Raw genomic sequence first — 17,499 nt, 5'->3', positions numbered from 1 at the left:
TGATGATGTTGCTACATTTTTGTTTGAAAAATACTACTATGAAAAGTTCTTAATCGTTGGACCTCTGGCCTTCACATTTGTTTTTTTTCCTTTCTTAGTCTATCTTAAATTTCCCCTCATTAATCTGTAATTGGCGCAATCCACAATAGTTTTTTTTTTTTTCCCTGTTGTGTCGTCATGGCAACAGATGCATCTCGAGCACTTCCAGAGTTTGGAGAAGTTGAAATCTCTTCTCTGCCAGATGGTACTACCTTTGAGGATATCAAGTCACTGCAGAGTCTTTATCGAGAGCACTGTGAGGTAAGTTTTTTCAAACGCAGTAGGAATGCATGCTAAGTTTTGCCAGAAACTTTTACTCATGCAAAATAATCCAACTTATTCCTAAAGAACAGGGGAAGTTGGCTCATAAGTCAGAAAAGTTCATCGTTCTTCTTGTCTCAGACTGAAGGAAGGAGGGCTGTGGGAAAGGGAGAAGGCATTTTACTGCCCCTCTTCTTAGCATCTCCTAATCAGAACCCTTGGACATGGCAGTTCCATTTCTAGGTACCTAGAGTGAATATAAGTGAACTCCTTGCATTATTGTTTTTAGTGCAAAAGATTGGTTGTAGCTTCCACGTCTAAAAGGCAACTGAGTAAATGAAACATCATATAGTCTGTAGAGTACTATGCAGCCATTAAAAATAACAGAGCCTTCTAGATGTACTCCTGTGGACTGAGTTCCAGGGTTTGTTTTTAAGGGAAAAGTAAGATGTAAAGCAGCATGTATCGTATACTGTCATTGGAGTGAAAAAGAACATGTATACGAATCTCCAGCAGAAAGAACAAAATGTTCAGTGTGTTAATGGTGGTTGCCTTTGTGATGGAGACTGGATGCGTGGGAGGTAGTGGAAGAGAATTAATTTCCCAATACCCCTTTTAACCTTTTGAATTTTACACCGTTAACTGTGTATTTCTGTCAAAAATATTTTCTGGAGGGCTGCCTTGCTGGGTCAGAAGAGCATGCGACTTTTGATCCCGGGGTCATGAATTCAAGCCCCATGTTGTGTGCAGAGATGACCTAAATAAATAAGGAAACTTTAAAAAAGAGGGGAAAGAAAAAGATACATCTAGAAATGTTTAATGGAGCATTTTAGATGTTATTGAGGTTATTGAGGGATTATGGAGGCTCTAGTTCTGTTTTTTTTTTGTGGTTAATTAAAGTTCCTCTGGGTGTTTCCCATCCCTGCTTCTACTTCGTTTTCTGAATATTCCCCACCGGAACTGGCTCATCGTCTCCAAGAGGTGACCACTCTCCAAGCCAGCCTTTTAATACATCTGCAGCTCCCCTGGTGGAAAGGGCAGAACAGATTGCAATAAATGCTTCTCCTTTTGAAAGAGGAATCTGTTTAGAATTCAAGTACCTTTATTCCAGAGCTATTTGTGATCTGCTTAGAAGTAAAAGATATTCCTTGGGGTTTCACGGGCAGTCGTCCTGACTGCTGACAATGCAGTATGCAGTGAGAAGTCTCCACTCATAGCATTCACAGATTTTTTTTTCCCACTCCAGAAATACAAACTGCTTGAGTGCATCTGAGTGCTTGTCAAGGGTGCTGGATTATTACCAACCAAGGGCAAGTTCTCTCTTTATTAACAAACCTTGTGCCAAAAGTGTTTTCCAACATGTCCTGCCGGTTCGTTCCCAACATTTTCTGGAACGATGAAAGAATCTTAATCCTCATCTCCCTTTAAGTACTGTGCTTCTCCCAACATTAGAGAATTTCTGGATGAACCTTATGTATCTCAAAAGAAAAAAAAATCTTTCTTTGAATGTGATTATCATGTATCTTCAATAAAGATTTATATAAAGATTCTCTAAGCAATTTCTCATGTCTCTGTGTACAGGTGAATCTTGCTTTAAGCAAACCAGCCTACACAGATATAATTTGGGTTTGTTTTAAGTTTCTTTTATTTGTTCAAAATATAAATAGGAGCAGGATTTATTTATATTACTAAAGAAAGTCCAGTAAGCTTATTCAAAGTGGAAAACTCCACCAGTAAGATGAAAGGTGATATCATCTTTTGGATTACAAAAATTACATTAGCGTACCCACATTCAGGAATAGTCTGTATGAAGAGATACAGTGGTGTATGGTAATCAGTCTTTGTGGGAAATGCAGCCCAGAGAGTGAATGATCCCCACTTATTTCAGGATCACCGGCATTCATGCCGTCTCTCATGAGGCATGGAAAAGAAATTCCAATTGTATGATAAAGAAGAATTCCAATTATTTTTTTTTCATGTCAAACTTCCAAACTTTTGAAGTGCAGGTGTTCAGTCTCATATCCTGTCCTGTAAATAGTCACTTGCCCTAAGGCAGTACAATAAGGATTATTTAAAAATACACTTGCCTATATATTTTAGTCTGAACATATTTGAAAGTAGGTGGACAAATGGTAAAATGTTTTATTCATTTGTAAAAATGTCTCAAGCGAGGCTGATGTGAATGTCCTTTTTAAAAGAATTATTTGAGATTATTTAATTTGGAGAGAGACCACATGTAAGATGCACTGAATTCTTCCCTTGCCTGATTTTTTTTCATATTCTATACCGTTTATATCTTTGAGAAAGATTAATCTACCTATTTTGCCTGGGTTTTTTTTTTTTTTTTTTTTTGGATTTCTCACAATTTGCTTATCAAAGCTGTTTTATAAGTATCACTAGTTTTTTTATGGAAGGCACAAGTAGAATTTTCTACACAAGTTCCTGCAACAGTAATTGGTTTTATTTTTATAAAAGCTTAGCTTTCTTATAGCGATCTCATAGATAGAGATATGTAGGTATGATATATGGCATTAATTGTTGCTTTATTAGTAGATATCTCCTGGAATGTGCCTAAGGTACAATTGGGAAAGAGTGTAATAATTTGCCTTGGGGTGACTGGGTGGCACAGTCGGTTTAGGGGCCAAACTCTTAGTTTTGGGTCAGGTCACGATCTCAGGGTCCTGACAGTCCAGCCCTGGGTCTGGCTCTTTGGTCAGCACGGAATCTGCTAACGTTTCTCTCTCACTCCCCCTCTGTCCTCCCCTGTGCTTGCACACTCATGCTCGCTCTCTCTCTCTCTCTCTCTCTCTCTCAAAATAAATAAATAAATCTTAAAAAAATAATAATTTCCTCCTTGAGAACGTTTTTGCCTGGGAGGAGGGCCATCTGTCTGCCTTTTAATTTCAAGGCTTAACACTTGCATCTTTTATTGTTCCTGATATCAAAGGATGAAAAGGGTTAATTAACATGCTCCCAAACATGTTTTGCTTGATGTTTGACTTGGTCTCAGGGTGTGTTTGTATAGAAAATCCATTATTCTCTGTATCCTGCGGAGGGCCAGAGACCTCCACGGGTTTCACAGACTCTAGAACTAGGGAGTTAATAGTTTTCCTCTTTTTGTCTCAGATACCTAGACTGGCTCTCTTGGTTGCCCCCAGGGGTCTCCTTCCTTCTAGGAATTTTGTGGCTTTTGCTGGGGCTGTTTTACCTGTCCTCATTCTCAGTGCTGATGACTTCTGTCTTTTATGCCCAAAATAATCACAGAATCACATGTTCTTTGCACAAACAAGTTATTCTTTGGTTTTCTGACTGCTTTTATCTGAAGGCAAATTTATAAACTAATTGCGATGGCAGGGGGAAATTTAATACGATCATCAAAATTTAATGAAGGGGCAAATTTTAGAATCATAAAAAAAATATCTTTAATGCAGCTGGGAAATGGCTCTAGGAGATAAAATGAAGGAGGAGATGAGGGCCCCGCACCCAAGGTTAGAGAAGGGAGTCGTCTTAAGCTGCTCTCTAAAGAGAAGCGAAGGCATGGCTTGACCACAGAGGTGCCCTGCCCAGACGGACACGGTCCTCTGCAGGCCAGCCCCGCCGTGGTTCCTGCCCCAGCCTCTGGTTGCCTGGGAACACTCTGGAATCATGGTCAGGAACACTCTGGAATCATGGTCAGCAGCCCCAGGACAGGTGCGTTTAGCCTGGACTCTTGTCCGCCCCGCACAGCCAGCTCCACACCCTTCACTTCTGCACTCCTGGATGGCCATGGGCTCCCCTGGCCCCTGGGGAGTGTGTCCTTCTGGGTCTCAGAAGGAGAGGAGGGCGCCCTCGTGGAGGCAGAAGAAGCAGCGTGGAAAGGAGTGGAAGAAAAGTAAGAGAAGACAATGGAGAGGAAGGGAAGTAAGCAAGCAAGAAGAAGGGAGGATAATGCAAGGATATGAGGCCACGCTGGGAGGAATACACGTCAGCCTGTTGGTCTTTCCAGGGTTCTGTTCTCCCTGCCTGAGCTCGTTGGTTTGCCGACGTCCATCGGCAAAATGTCCCCCAGTTTCACCCTGTCGCTGCCGCTCCCGCAGCCGCGCTCACCATCTCCATCCCCGCACACCACACGCTCCTCACCAAGCCCATCAGTGGCGTCATAAGGCAACTCTGATGACCATTCGGTTTTGTTTTTGGGTTTTTTTAGGCAATATTGGATGTTGTTGTGAATCTTCAGTTTAGCCTGATAGAAAAACTGTGGCAAACATTCTGGCGCTATTCTCCCTCGACTCCGACCGACGGCACTACCGTCACTGAATCAAGGTCAGAACCAACAGGCTTTTCCGCTTCATGTTCATGGCTGAGTAGATGTCCCAGCTGATAAATGAGAGATCTGTATACCAGTTGTGAACCTTACCTGATGACATTAGATGAATAGATTGAGATGAACCACAGACCGCTCTCTCGAGGCTTCCGTGTGTGTGTTGTAGCTCCCATTGTGATCGGCCTGGGGGACCGTGGTAGAGCCATTTCATCCTCAGGGAGTGCGTATCGGACCTGCCCTTCGTGCCGTCTGGGTGTGACGGCGCCTCGGCGGCTCTGGGGGACTGTTGCGTGTATCCGGCCGCAGGGCGCCAGGGCAGTGGTGGTGTAGCTCTAACCTCAGTGATATTTGCTAAACTCAAACTATTTTTAAAGTCCATTTTCTTTTTTATCCTCATTTGCCATCTGTTCATTCGCTACATTTATTCACACCAGCAATCTGAGTGAAATAGAAAGCCGACTTCCGAAAGCAAAGCTGATAACTCTGTGCAAACAGGAGTCTATCCTGAAATGGATGTGTAACTGTGACCATGGGATGTACCAGGCTCTGGTGGAGATCCTCATCCCCGACGTGCTTAGACCTATTCCTAGTAAGTTACATGCAGACGAGTACGGATGCTTTTGTTCTCATACATTCCACCCAAGTAGTATGGGAAAGTGACGTTGCAATCTAGGGCGACTCTAATCTCATTTAGATTTGCCAATTTAAAAAAAAAAAAAGAAAGAAAGAAACATGCAACACAAGAGTTTTGCATGAAAGCAGCCTAGAGCAAAACTGTAGGGAACCGGGCAAAAGAAGAAAAAAAAAAAAGGATCTGTTCTCCAATCGTTCATTCTCTTTTCGACAGAAAAGACAACCTGTGGGTGTGAAAGACCCAATAACTAATTGCAAGAACACTCCCAGGCCAGGCAACCTTGTAAAGATTACCCAAGGACACAGTTTCCTTCATAGAGCCAAAAGTTCTTGAAATCTGTAGACCAGCCTCTTTCATGGTTGCTTTTGATGTGAAATGAATTTAGCTTGGTTTCCATTAAAGTTGAATTCCTATATAAAAGCATTTACTTTGTCCCGTCTGTCATGTTGAGAACTACAAACGCAGTTTCCATTAACAGTAACGGTTAACCGGCATGGTGAGCGAAAAGTCTCTGTGTACAACTGCACGAGCATTGTATTCCCATCGTGAGGCAAATAGGAGTTACATAAATAAGTTAGAGGACTTTTTTTTCTGTGATGTTGTTGATGAAACTACCTTGTGGCCAACAAAGCTATTTCTGCAAGTGTCAATATAAACGCTAGTATGGACGCTTGTGTCTGAAGCAGTCGGAAGGATTTTCTGCCAACATCTTCATGAGCACCGAGTGGCCTTAGCTTTTAAAGAAATGGGACAGAGTTTCCTCTCCTCAGTGACATTAATAAGGTAAAAGCAGTCTCATAGCTCGTGAAATTGGCAACCGTGTACTTCAAGTGCACCGTTCACCGATGATTTATATTAAATCATCACAAAACATGAAGGAAGGAGTTAGTAGAAGAAAAGGTGAAGGTACCAGCATTTGTATGTCTATGCTTTCTTTTTTCTCAATATGATAAACAACAGTGGAAGATAGGAGTGCTTTCGTATGTTTCCCACCATCTTGAAATACTGCTTAGCCACTCATTTACATATAATATCAATGAACACGTGTACACGGCTCTAGAAATAAGTTTAAAAAAAAAAAAGAAATCCAACCATCAGTGTCTCACATTTTTATAAATTGGTAGTATTTTCCACTCCCTCTGCACCACGTTTCCTGACTGACAGTTGATTCAAAGTGATGATGTCATGGAAAATTTCCATGCGTGTATTCTCTACTGATGTATGTTCCAGAATCTCGATTTTCCTTGTTTTTCTCCTGCGCCCTGTGCCCTGAGTGATAATCTCTAGAGATTTTCAAGAGAAGTTGCATAGGGCTGGCTCCTTAGCCTGTGACATCTTTGCCCCCCGCCCCAAGTACCATTTTTCTCATGAAGTACAGCAAGGGAGATCAGTGAGCTCTTGTTTGAGGCGAACCAACAACGTCAACTTCATTAAAAAAATTCTGAAGTCTTTTGCTTCTGTTACAACACAGGACTTGTGCAGTCAACAGTTCCCTAACTTAAGTCATGTGTCCGTTTTAGCTGACTCTCGGTCTCATAATTTTAAGTGCACGATACACTTGACCTTTCTTTTTTCTTTCTTTATTTTTTTGCAAATTCTGATTCGAAAACCAATTTATTCTGTCAGGAAGTCTGTCTCTACATTTAACAGACAACTCGACTTCAGGAATTTACAGATGACCATAATTTTAGAGTTTCTGTGACATTATAAGGGACATTAACGTGCTAGCCTGCAACATACATTTAACAATTTAATTCTGATTCTATAAGAAGACCTCGCAAAACAAAGCTTAAAATACAGCTTAAATAGCTATCTTCTGATCTTGTACATTTTAATATAAAATCACAAGCAGGTTGGGACAAGTTAGCTGTGGAATAGTTTTAAATTTTAAACCATCCATTCATGAGAAAAAGTTGTCAGAGTCAATCTGCACAATTTGATCTGACACGAATCCCTATAGAGAGAGCAAACTTAATTTTATTTTTAAAAATTATATTTTCCTGGCTACTAGTACTTCACTCTACCATTTACTGTCCAGATGGGATTCCTTTTTTTAGCCAAAAAAAGTCTGCATATCACACTAATTTGAAGTCAGCTTGAAGCTACTATATTCTAAAATACATTTATCTGAAAATGAAAAGCAGTTAAGTGTAAGAATTGTATAAGAACTCAACTGGTAACACTTATGTACAATTATGAGTATACGTAAAAGTGACCCCAACTATCGCTTAGTATAAGAAAGTAAAAACTTATAGTCATTTGATTAAAAAAAAATCTTTTTATCTTATGATCTTCCCAGCATCAAATTTGTCTAGATAAAACAAGACCCATACTCAATATTTGTTTTTAAAGTAACTTCTCTTAGTTCTTGGGTTTTTTTATGAAGATCAAATAATTATTATATATTAATAGTAGAAAACATGCAAAATACAGATAGCCAAGTTGAATTTTGAGCAAAATTTTCCCGAGTTTCAAAAAGGGTCGTTAAATTTTTTTTTCACTCTTTCTCATTTCCATTCATGCCCGCCCTCCATGGTTCTAGTACATAAGACAGCAGAAGAATATTTTTCTTTCTTTTTTTCTTTTTTGGCTCAAGTGGGAAGCTTTGGAAATTTCACAAGATTAGTTCTCAAGAAATTTCCAACTCAGTGTTTCCAGTAGATGATTGTCATGGTTAAGAGTCGATACTTCTTCAAAATTTAGTCATTTCAACCTCTCTTCTGTCATTTGGCCAGTTGGAAAAAAAAAATGATTTTAAAAATCAATTGTTTTTATGATTGGGTCATTAAAATTGGTATCTTTCACAAGCAACTTGAGCAAGCTAAATTATTTCTAGCCTTGCTTTACCAAAAGTATTAGAGAAGCCTGTCAGATTCATTTGAGCGCAGGAAGAAAAATCAAGAAATTTAATCCCAGCATCAATATTAATATTCTTGGGAGCTTTGGAGAAAAATGTAACTTCCGGGTTTCTTGTAGGAGACTCCCAATTATAATGTCTACCACATTAGAGGGAACCCACAAAGCTTTCTTTCATGTTGTGGGTGTTTCAAACACTTATTTATTAAATGTCTGAAACCACTCCCTACACTGGGGAGCCTTGGGTACAGATGAAGTAACATACTGAATTACTTGTTGACCAAGCGAAAAATTCTCTGTTTATTATATTATACAACCCATCTCAGGAAGCAGGTCCCTTCTTGGAGAATAGTTGTAGTCATTCCTGGTAACTGTTGGTGCTTCTAGTCATTTTATGACCACCATAAAAACTACTCTCCTGGGACCCCGTCCTCTTTCAGATCTTAACAGATAGTTAAAGAATACGGAATGGACTATTTTAGGAATATCTTTAGAATATTGGTCTCTGGGGACAGCAATTATATCACCCTGATCTTTTATCTCTATCTACCAAGTGAAACGGTGAATAGTTGTCTGAAATTTTCAAGTCAGGCAATTTTAATTTTTACCTTACTTTTCAACCAGAGCAAGAGATAACCACTCACTGAGTATATTCTAGAATGGATAGATGTGTAGAGAAAGGGAGAAAGCTTTGCCTTGTTTCCTTTTTAACTAAAGAAAGGAAAATAGATTTAGAGCTTGAAAAATCAGGATGAAGAACTTATAAAGAAAATACTTAGCCCTTGAGCATTAAACCGCTAACGAAAAGGCTGTTTTTTTCTAAGGTAGAAAATTCCACAAGTATATTCACAACTGGTATATGTTGCTATCAGCAAAAATGTTTGAATGTTTGCATTTCCTAACAAAGTGTCATAAACATCTGGGAACAAGACAACTTTAAAACCAAACAAAAGAGAACAAAAAAGCCCAAAATTCAATTCTTGGATGCTTTCAAAGTTAGGAATTGTATTTAAAATGAAAGTCTCATCAATGAAACAGTGTAAGGTCTGTGCGATTTCAGATGTCATGTGTGCGTGTTTTTCTCTTCCCCTGGAGTAAAGATTAACATCCTTTGGTGTCTTTTTCGTTCTGCTTTTATTCTTCAACATTTAGGTGCCTTGACCCAAGCCATTCGAAATTTTGCAAAAAGCCTTGAAGGTTGGCTTTCCAATGCCATGAACAATATCCCACAGAGAATGATACAAACCAAGGTAAGTTCGTATGTGTTGGCCTTTTCTTCTGTTTTTAGGAAACTGTTCTGAGCTGTGAAGTTTAGATCTGTCCTGTTAAATGGTGTCATGTACGATGTTGGTACCAGAATATACTGAGCTTTTCAAGCTTTTTTCCTACTTGGGCTTTATAACCATGTAATCAAGAACGTACACGAGAGATAGTGTTTGATATTACTCCTTCCAAAGAAACTAGAGAAGTGTTTTAAGTGTGGAGTATTTGTAAGCCCTTTTCCAAAGTGTATATTTCAGATATATACTTCGGTGTATTTATCATTAATTTCAAAAATGAAAAAAAAAAGAACCCGGAATGTTCAAATAGTTTCCACTTGAGGGAGTTTTAGATTTTTTTTTTTTTAAGTCCCAAACTACACTCATTTATAATGTGAAACGTTCATGTACATTTAATATCCTTTTGATTTTCAGGATTTTTTTTTGAACACTGGAAAATGCTTTTGTGAATCAAGGAGTCATTTCTTAAAGTGAGCCGTTATCTCCCAATTGACGGTGTTTATCAGGAATGTGGGCTGTATGGCTGCAGATATGACTTGTCATCCCCACTGTGTGCCCTGCTCACTTTGTTACTTTAGGTTAGTCTGTGAACGTATCCTATGGCAAGATCAGACTGATTCTGTCCAAACTTTGTATCAAAAGGTACATTTCCGCCTTTTTCTCAATGGCTATGTCCACTGTCCTCAGCCGTACAGCTTGTGTTTCAGTGTGGGGACACAGTCGATAAGTTGACCCTCTTGTAACTGACGGGCCTGTTTGGGAACACAAGTCACTCCTAGTTCCTTCTGCTTTGACCTAAGATGTGCAGTATCGCTTTCCAAAACATACAGAAAAAACAAACAAAGGGACATTTCATCGATATGCCCGCCTTAGATCACTGCTCTAGAGGCTGTCATGCAGTGAGGGGAATCACAGTGGCTATTTAAATTTGAATTTGAAATTTAATTTAAGTTAAAGTTTTAGTTCTCCAGCCACACTAGCTACCTGTGTTTCAAGTGTACCACAGCTCCATGTGGCCAGTGGCTACCAAATTTGGCAGCACACATACAGAGCATGACCATCATTGCAGAAAGTTCTAGAGTGCCACACTGAGGTGGGCAAAGGAAGGAGGTACTGTTTGATTATGATGGTTCCAGGAATGCTTTCCAGTTTGCTGACTTAGTCATATTCACCTTAGTACTTCAAACAGCTGAAAGCACCTTCCTTCCCAGTATTACCGAAGTGAGTGCAGTAGCAATCTAATTGCAGTATTGGCCAATTTCATTGGTCCCCAGAGTTGATGTGGATGATCTGCCTTGGGGGACAGTGTCTTCGGCTTTTCTTCTGTCACTCATGTATAGCCGGTTTTCATCTGAGCACTCAGTCAATGAAAATAATCTGCCCCAATGGAGGAAAGAGCCTAATTTGGTTATGACGGGCCCTTGCTATCAAACCTGCCCACCACCATGACATAGTTTCGGTGCAACCTTGAGTCAGCTGCTTAACCCCTTTAAGTCACGATGTGCGTCCCACGTGACAGTTAGGAGAGTTCAGGTGATATACGTGCGGCACTGAACACGGCGTCTGGAACTTAGTTTGTCCTCTGTTAATAGAAACCGCAGAAATGGAAAAATGTGTAAGACCTCGTCCAACTTCCATATAGTCCCAAAACATCTCACTATCAAGACAGAGCATCCTTTGACCTTTGAACACCCTGGAGGAGACTGTTGAATCAGCTGTTTCTTACATACCGCTTGTCACTTAATGACATGACATGCGGTCCTGTAGATATGTTAAAAATGGTCATTAGAGTTACTCTGCCTGTGACAGATTTCCATGAGATCGTGAGATTTAGATATTTACTTAGACTTTTTTTTTTTTTTTTACATCATCTTTGCTATCTTTCAACGTAACTTGTTTCATTGAGGGTCTCAGCAGGAAGCAAATGGTAGATCCAAGGGGAGAATAATTGAAAAGAATTTAAGAAGGGTCTATTCCCAAAGATGTGAGCAGTTAAGAAAACTCAGAGGCATGGTAAATCACCCTGGGGCTGGCAACAGTGGGGAGACGTGAGCTTCCCTAGATCTGAAGGGGAAAGAGGTCAAAGTTATGGCATTAGGACATCATCTCCTTCCCTCAAGGACTGTGTGGCCTTAGTCCAAGAAAGCAAGCTTTGCCAAAACTCGGAGAGAGCAGAGGTTGTAGGGGAGTCACACAATGAACACTCTTTCCCTCTCCTTCCATTCTTCCCACTGTGTATCATTGGCCAAACCCACCTGGAAGCCAGAATGTAAGGGAAGTGCTTAATGCGGTCCATTCAGGGCAGCCTTCCTGGGCGGAGGAGCGTGGAGAAGAATGGCAAGTAGATGTCGAGGAGCAAATGGGGAAATCCTGGATGGCTCTTGTACCGAAATTCAGATCGTGCCAAAGAATTCTTGTTGCCGATGTCTGATAAGTCTATTGGCTATGTATTTGCTCATACTAAAAACACCTTCTCTAAAATAAAAACCGTAAGAGCGAATCTGGATGCCAGTGCTCTGAAGATTATAAAAACCTTTTATCCATTTAAAAAAGTGAGCTGGTACATTTCGGTTTCCCAAATAAAAAGGGAAAAAAATGGTATTACTGAGTTTATATCGACGGTTCTACAGAGAATAAAAAAGAAATGAAAATCAACACTTTTCCTGCTTCCCTAGACAAAGTCATTTCTTGCAAGACTGGTTTAATTAATGCTGCACTCAGATGTCGAAGAACATGGGAGTTTGTTTTAGTCTTGACCTCTCCCTTCTCAAAAGGAAAATAATACTTGGTTTTGAGATTTAAATGCTATAATTTACAAGTAAGCTCTCCCACGAAATGAGTTCGAAATAAGTATCAGAGGGAAGCAGTTACAACCTGGCAAGGGAATAAAGATTTGAAGATGGCGGCGGTCTCTTTTCCTGGAATGGAAAGCTACCCGGTTTTGATGGGATTTCTTTCCAGGTTGCCGCTGTAAGTGCCTTTGCCCAGACTCTGCGAAGATACACATCGCTCAATCACCTGGCCCAGGCGGCTCGTGCAGTGCTCCAGAACACTTCCCAGATCAACCAGATGCTCAATGACCTCAACCGCGTCGACTTTGCCAATGTCCAGGTACTCTGCTTTCTTTCAAAATATCTCTTGGAAGGAGAGACACCCCATTTTTTCTTGGTCTTTCCTACATTCCATCAAGGCACAGACAGCATCTGTCATCCTGTGTCCTGAAAGAGGGGACTCTGACTCAGCCGGGACTTTACTGCTCGTTTGTCTCATAGTCTGCTGAGGTGTCTTGTACTCGATGTGACATTTGTCAGCAGGGTTTGCTAATTACTGGAGTCAGGACAGTCACAGTCATGGAAGTTAGGTAGGCAAGACATTAACCTCTTCCATCTGCTAGCTGTGCGATCTTGGACAAGTTGCTTAACTGCTCTGGGCTTTCCCCTTCCCACCTTATAACACCTGTCTGAGATAATTGTTACATATTTAGTAATACATGAGGTCCTTTGTGCTGTAACACACAAGAGATTTTTTTTTTAATAGTTCCCCACCTTGGGGTGCCTGGGTGGCTCAGTAGGTTACGTGCCTGCCTTTGGTTCAGGTCGTGATCTCAGGGCCCTGGGATCCAGCCCTGCATTGGGCTCCCTGCTCAGCAGGGATCCCCTCTCCCTCTGACCCACCTCCCTACTTGGGCATGCTCACTCGCTCTCTCTCTCTCTCTCTGTCTCAAATAAATAAATAAAATCTTTTAAAAAAATAGTGCCCCATCTTGAAAGAACTAAGAACACTTGGGAACTATTTTAGAGCATCTGGTAAATACTTGTTCATTTGCAAAGAATTAGAAGCAATATATTTGGCTCTTTTGTTTGTCCAAATGAAAAAAATAAAGGTATTTTAACCTTGCGATCAAACTATTTACTTATACTTTAAAGTACACTTATAAAGACAGGCAACTTAGGAATATTATTATGAACTCCCACAAATATTTTATTTCAGATACTAAAATAATGAAACGAGTTGTTACCATATAAAAATAGCACATTGCTCAAAGCAGAAGCAACAGGGGCGCCTGGGTGGCTCAGTGGGTTAAGCCTCTGCTTTCAGCTCAGGTCAGGATCTCAGGGACCTGGGATCAAGCCCCGCCTAGGTCTCTCTGCTCAGCAGGGAGCCTGCTTCCCTCTCTCTGCCTGCCTCTCTGCCTACCTTGATCTCTGTCTGTCAAATAAATAAATAAAATCTTTAAAAAAAATTAAAAAAAAAAAAGGAAGAAGCAACAGAAGAAAGAAAAAAATACCTAAACTGAACATGATCAAAAGGAAAGATTTCTGTGCTTCAAGAGATGAGCAGGCAAGTGAAATGACAACTAATGGAAATGAGAACATTTTTGCAAATTATCTATCTGATACAAATTTATATCTAGAATATATAAAGAACTCTTACAACCCAACAATAAAAAGAGAACCCGGTTTGAAAAGGGCAAAGATCTGTGTAGCCATTTCTCCGAAGAAGACAGACAGATGGCCAATAAGCCCCTGAAAAGATCGTGAATGGGATTAGCCACTGGGGAAATGCCGCTCAGAAACACAGTGGGATTTTCACTTCATCCACACTAAAATGGGTATAATCAGACACATAATCGCAGAAAGAAGGGAGTTTAAGGTGGAATATGCTACCTTAAGAAAGCTATTGCTGATTAAAATAAAGTGTGAGAAGTGAGACCCAAGATGTAGGGGAAAGGAAGGGCGCTGCATGGAACCCCACGCACCACTGACTAGAATGTCAAATGCAGCCACTTTGTAAAACAGTGTAGCAGTTTCTGGAGGGGTTGACTCAGCAACCAAGACCAAGAGAAACAAAATCATGGCCATGTAAAACTTGTACATGGACGTTCATAGCAGCATAATTCACCTTAGCTGCATGACCATGGAAACAACCCAGATGGTCGCTAACTGACAAGTACATAACATATTCACGCAGTGGAGCCTTATGTGGCATCAAAAAGAAATGAGGTTCTCACACTTGCTACATTGTGAAGGAACTTTGAAGATACTATGCTAAGGGAAAGAAGCCAAACGCAAAGGGTCACATAGTGTATGATTCCTTTCATATGGAATGTGCAGCATAGATAAGTCTATAAGAGATAGAAAATAGGTTCTTGATTGCCTGGGTTCTAGGAACTGGGAATTAAAAGGTGACAGGTGCAGGGGGTGGTCTTTTGGGGGACATGAAAACATTCTAAAATTGTGATGGATAGACAGCTCTGAATGTTCTACAAGAAGCCATTGAGTGGTATATTTTAAACGAGTGAATTGTATGATATGAGAATTATATCTCAGTAAAACTTAAACAATGCCTTCGCTTTAAAATAAACCACCAATTACTCCTGTTTCCTAGAAATTTTAATCTGCATGTCTGGTCTGGTTTTACCATTTCATTATATCAAAAAGTAATATTTGGGCCTGATTCACTTTGGGATATAGTAATTAGTTAAGTTCGTTCTGACTTTCATGGATTGGGCTCAAACTGCTGGTTGTGTGAAGTCTTAAAAAACCTGCCTTTCTATGTATCTGTGTGTTTATCCATGTACAAACATGTTTAAATACACACAGGCAAACACAAAATGTCTATAAGAACAAACTGTCTCAGGTTTGCAAAGCCATTAGCTTAACATAGTTCAATGAAATTCACGTTAACTGGTTTTAGTGAGACTAGTAGAAGTTCATATTGCCTGAAAATTTATCCTGATGTTTCTTTCACATCTCCATTCAGAAGAGATACTTTTAAAAGCACCTTTCGGGGCGCCTGGGTGACTCAGTGGGTGAAAGCCTCTGCCTTCAGCTCAGGTCCTGATCCCAGGGTCCTGGGATTGAGCCCCATGTCGGGCTCTCTGCTCAGCCGGGAACCTGCTTCCTCTCTCTCTGCCTACTTGTGGTCTCTGTCTGTCAAATAAATAAATGAAATATTTATTATTAAATATTAAATATTAAAAATAAATAAATAAAAATAAAAAGCCCCTTTAAAAAAGTTGAAGTAGTAAGGCAACCTGTGGTTTCAAATGTGACATTAAGTTCCAGAACAAAACAGAAAGAATAATTCCTGGGAATATCTGAGAAAGGTTTTCTGTTCCTTTGTATACTTGTGTATCTGCAACCCGGTGAAGTATTTATGCAAATGAGTTCCTCCTGGGAACATCTTTGCATTTGAATGGTGGATTTTATCTCTGCTCTGCTTATCCTCCCCAACCAACTCAGGCTCCCTTTTCCCTTCTTCTGGAGTGTTCTTGGGTCTCCATGACAGTTACCAGTGCTGATACCTGGGTGACTCACCTCTGTCCTCTGAGAGCCTTTCCTTTCCTCAGAGGACCAGGAGCACAGTGGCCTGTTTCCCCGCCACCTTCCTTCTCACACCGTGTTCATTTCGATCTTTTCTCTTTCTTAGGGTATCCTGTGCTCCGTCTTTGAGTCCCTTCTTTCCTTTTCTGTTGGGAGCTTTGCCGGGTTTTTGTAGCGTCCTCTGGATTCTCCATCTTCTGCCGCTCCTTGCACTTTTGTCACCCTCTCCTGGTCATCTGGACCTCATCCCTGGCCCTTCAAAAGGGACCTCAGCAACAGGGACGGGTGTGAAGGTGGTGGTCTTGCAGTACGGGGACTGGAACGTTTAACAAGGAGATAACACTTCATTGTCGATGTTATAATGCTCTGAAGAGCTTGAAGGTACGAAGAGGTTTCCTTCAGGAGATCCATAAATCTTTTTCACCACTTCGTTCTTCTCTAATTAACTCCTCTTTTGCTCAGGCATTCAAAATACCCTATCTAGGGGCGGGCGCCTGGGTGGCTCAATCTGTTAAGCACCTGAGCCTGACTCTTTATTTCCGCTGGGGTCCTGATCTTGACTTGTGAGACTGAGCCAGAGTCCGTCTGCTCTCAGCAGGGGGTCTGCTGGAGATTTGTCTCCCCCTCCCTCTGCTCCTCCCCCCGCTCCTGCTGTCTCAAGCTCTCTCTCTCAAATAAATAAACAAATCTTATTAAACAAAGATCAACTGGGGCGCCTGGGTGGCTCAGTGGGTTAAGCCTCTGCCATCGGCTCCAATCATGGTCTCAGCGTCCGTCCTGGGATCCAGCACCACATCGGGCTTTCTGCTCAGCAGGGAGCCTGCTTCCCCATCTCTCTCTTCCTGCTTGTGATCTCTCTCATTCAAATAAATAAATAAAATCTTAAAAAAAATCAACTTTCTACTGCAGTATAATTGGTTTTGTTTTATTTAATTGATAGCATTGCAGTGGTATCGTTTGTGTGTTTACATAGATAGTTTTTCATCAACATTATGGGCAAATAGCTTTGGTGGGTTGACCTGATAACTTATCCATTGTGTACACTTGTGTTTGCTTATTTAAAAGATATTCCGATTGTGACGCAACCGACTCCTTATCATTTTGGATATAATTTATTTGTAAGTGAAGAACATCTTTAATGTTCATCTTAGCTTTTTCCCTTTATAGAGCTGAAAAGTCCAAATTCCTTTCACAAGGGAATATTTATAGTGTACTCTATTGTTAGTGTATTTTCAGTCTCCAAAGGAGTAAAATGATGTATAATGTAAAGTAATTTGAAAAGCCAGAATAATGTCCTGTGGTTTTATTTTTTTAAGTCAGTGTTCAGTCCCAATCACCCTCTCTTTCCTAAAACTGCCTTCCAAGTAAATAGTGAGTTTGAAATTATGTTATAAAAGGAAATTGAATTCCTCCAAGGAAGCCAGTGAGTTTCTCCCCCCAACTCCCACCCCAGTTACCAACACACAAACAAACAAAAAACAGCCCTCCCTAGAATGAGTACAGAGTTTCAGTTTTGCAAAATGAAAGTTGATTGCATTATAATATGTAATATATGTAATAAAGTATTTTATATGTATTTTTATATTATATATTTATATATAAATATAATAAATTTATAATATATTTATATGTTATATATTTTATATGTTAATATTATATATAAATATGACATATTTATATTTATATAATATATATTATAATTATAATTTTCATGTAAATTATAATTATATTTCATTTATGAATATATTTCATAAATGGATATATTTCATTTATGAAAATGAAAGAGTTGATTGCATTATA

The 17,499-nt window shown here is 40.0% G+C and overlaps 1 protein-coding gene across 4 annotated transcripts in view; it reads left to right on the top strand.

Moving 5' to 3' along the window:
* RFX3 (regulatory factor X3) overlaps positions 1–17,499 on the top strand; it is a 284,224-nt gene that overhangs the window by 232,309 nt on the left and 34,416 nt on the right. For all 4 annotated transcript variants that reach the window (XM_046023089.1, XM_046023092.1, XM_046023088.1 and 1 more), the window contains 5 exons: positions 188–300; positions 4,487–4,602; positions 5,038–5,192; positions 9,246–9,343; positions 12,335–12,484. In XM_046023089.1, the coding sequence (XP_045879045.1) occupies positions 188–300; positions 4,487–4,602; positions 5,038–5,192; positions 9,246–9,343; positions 12,335–12,484 (632 nt within the window). The remainder of the gene's footprint in view (positions 1–187; positions 301–4,486; positions 4,603–5,037; positions 5,193–9,245; positions 9,344–12,334; positions 12,485–17,499) is intronic.

This window comes from Meles meles, chromosome 11 (assembly GCF_922984935.1).
Source record: "Meles meles chromosome 11, mMelMel3.1 paternal haplotype, whole genome shotgun sequence".
NCBI lineage: Eukaryota > Metazoa > Chordata > Mammalia > Carnivora > Mustelidae > Meles > Meles meles.
Note: the sequence above shows the minus strand (reverse complement) of the source record. Positions and strands in the feature narration are given on the sequence as shown.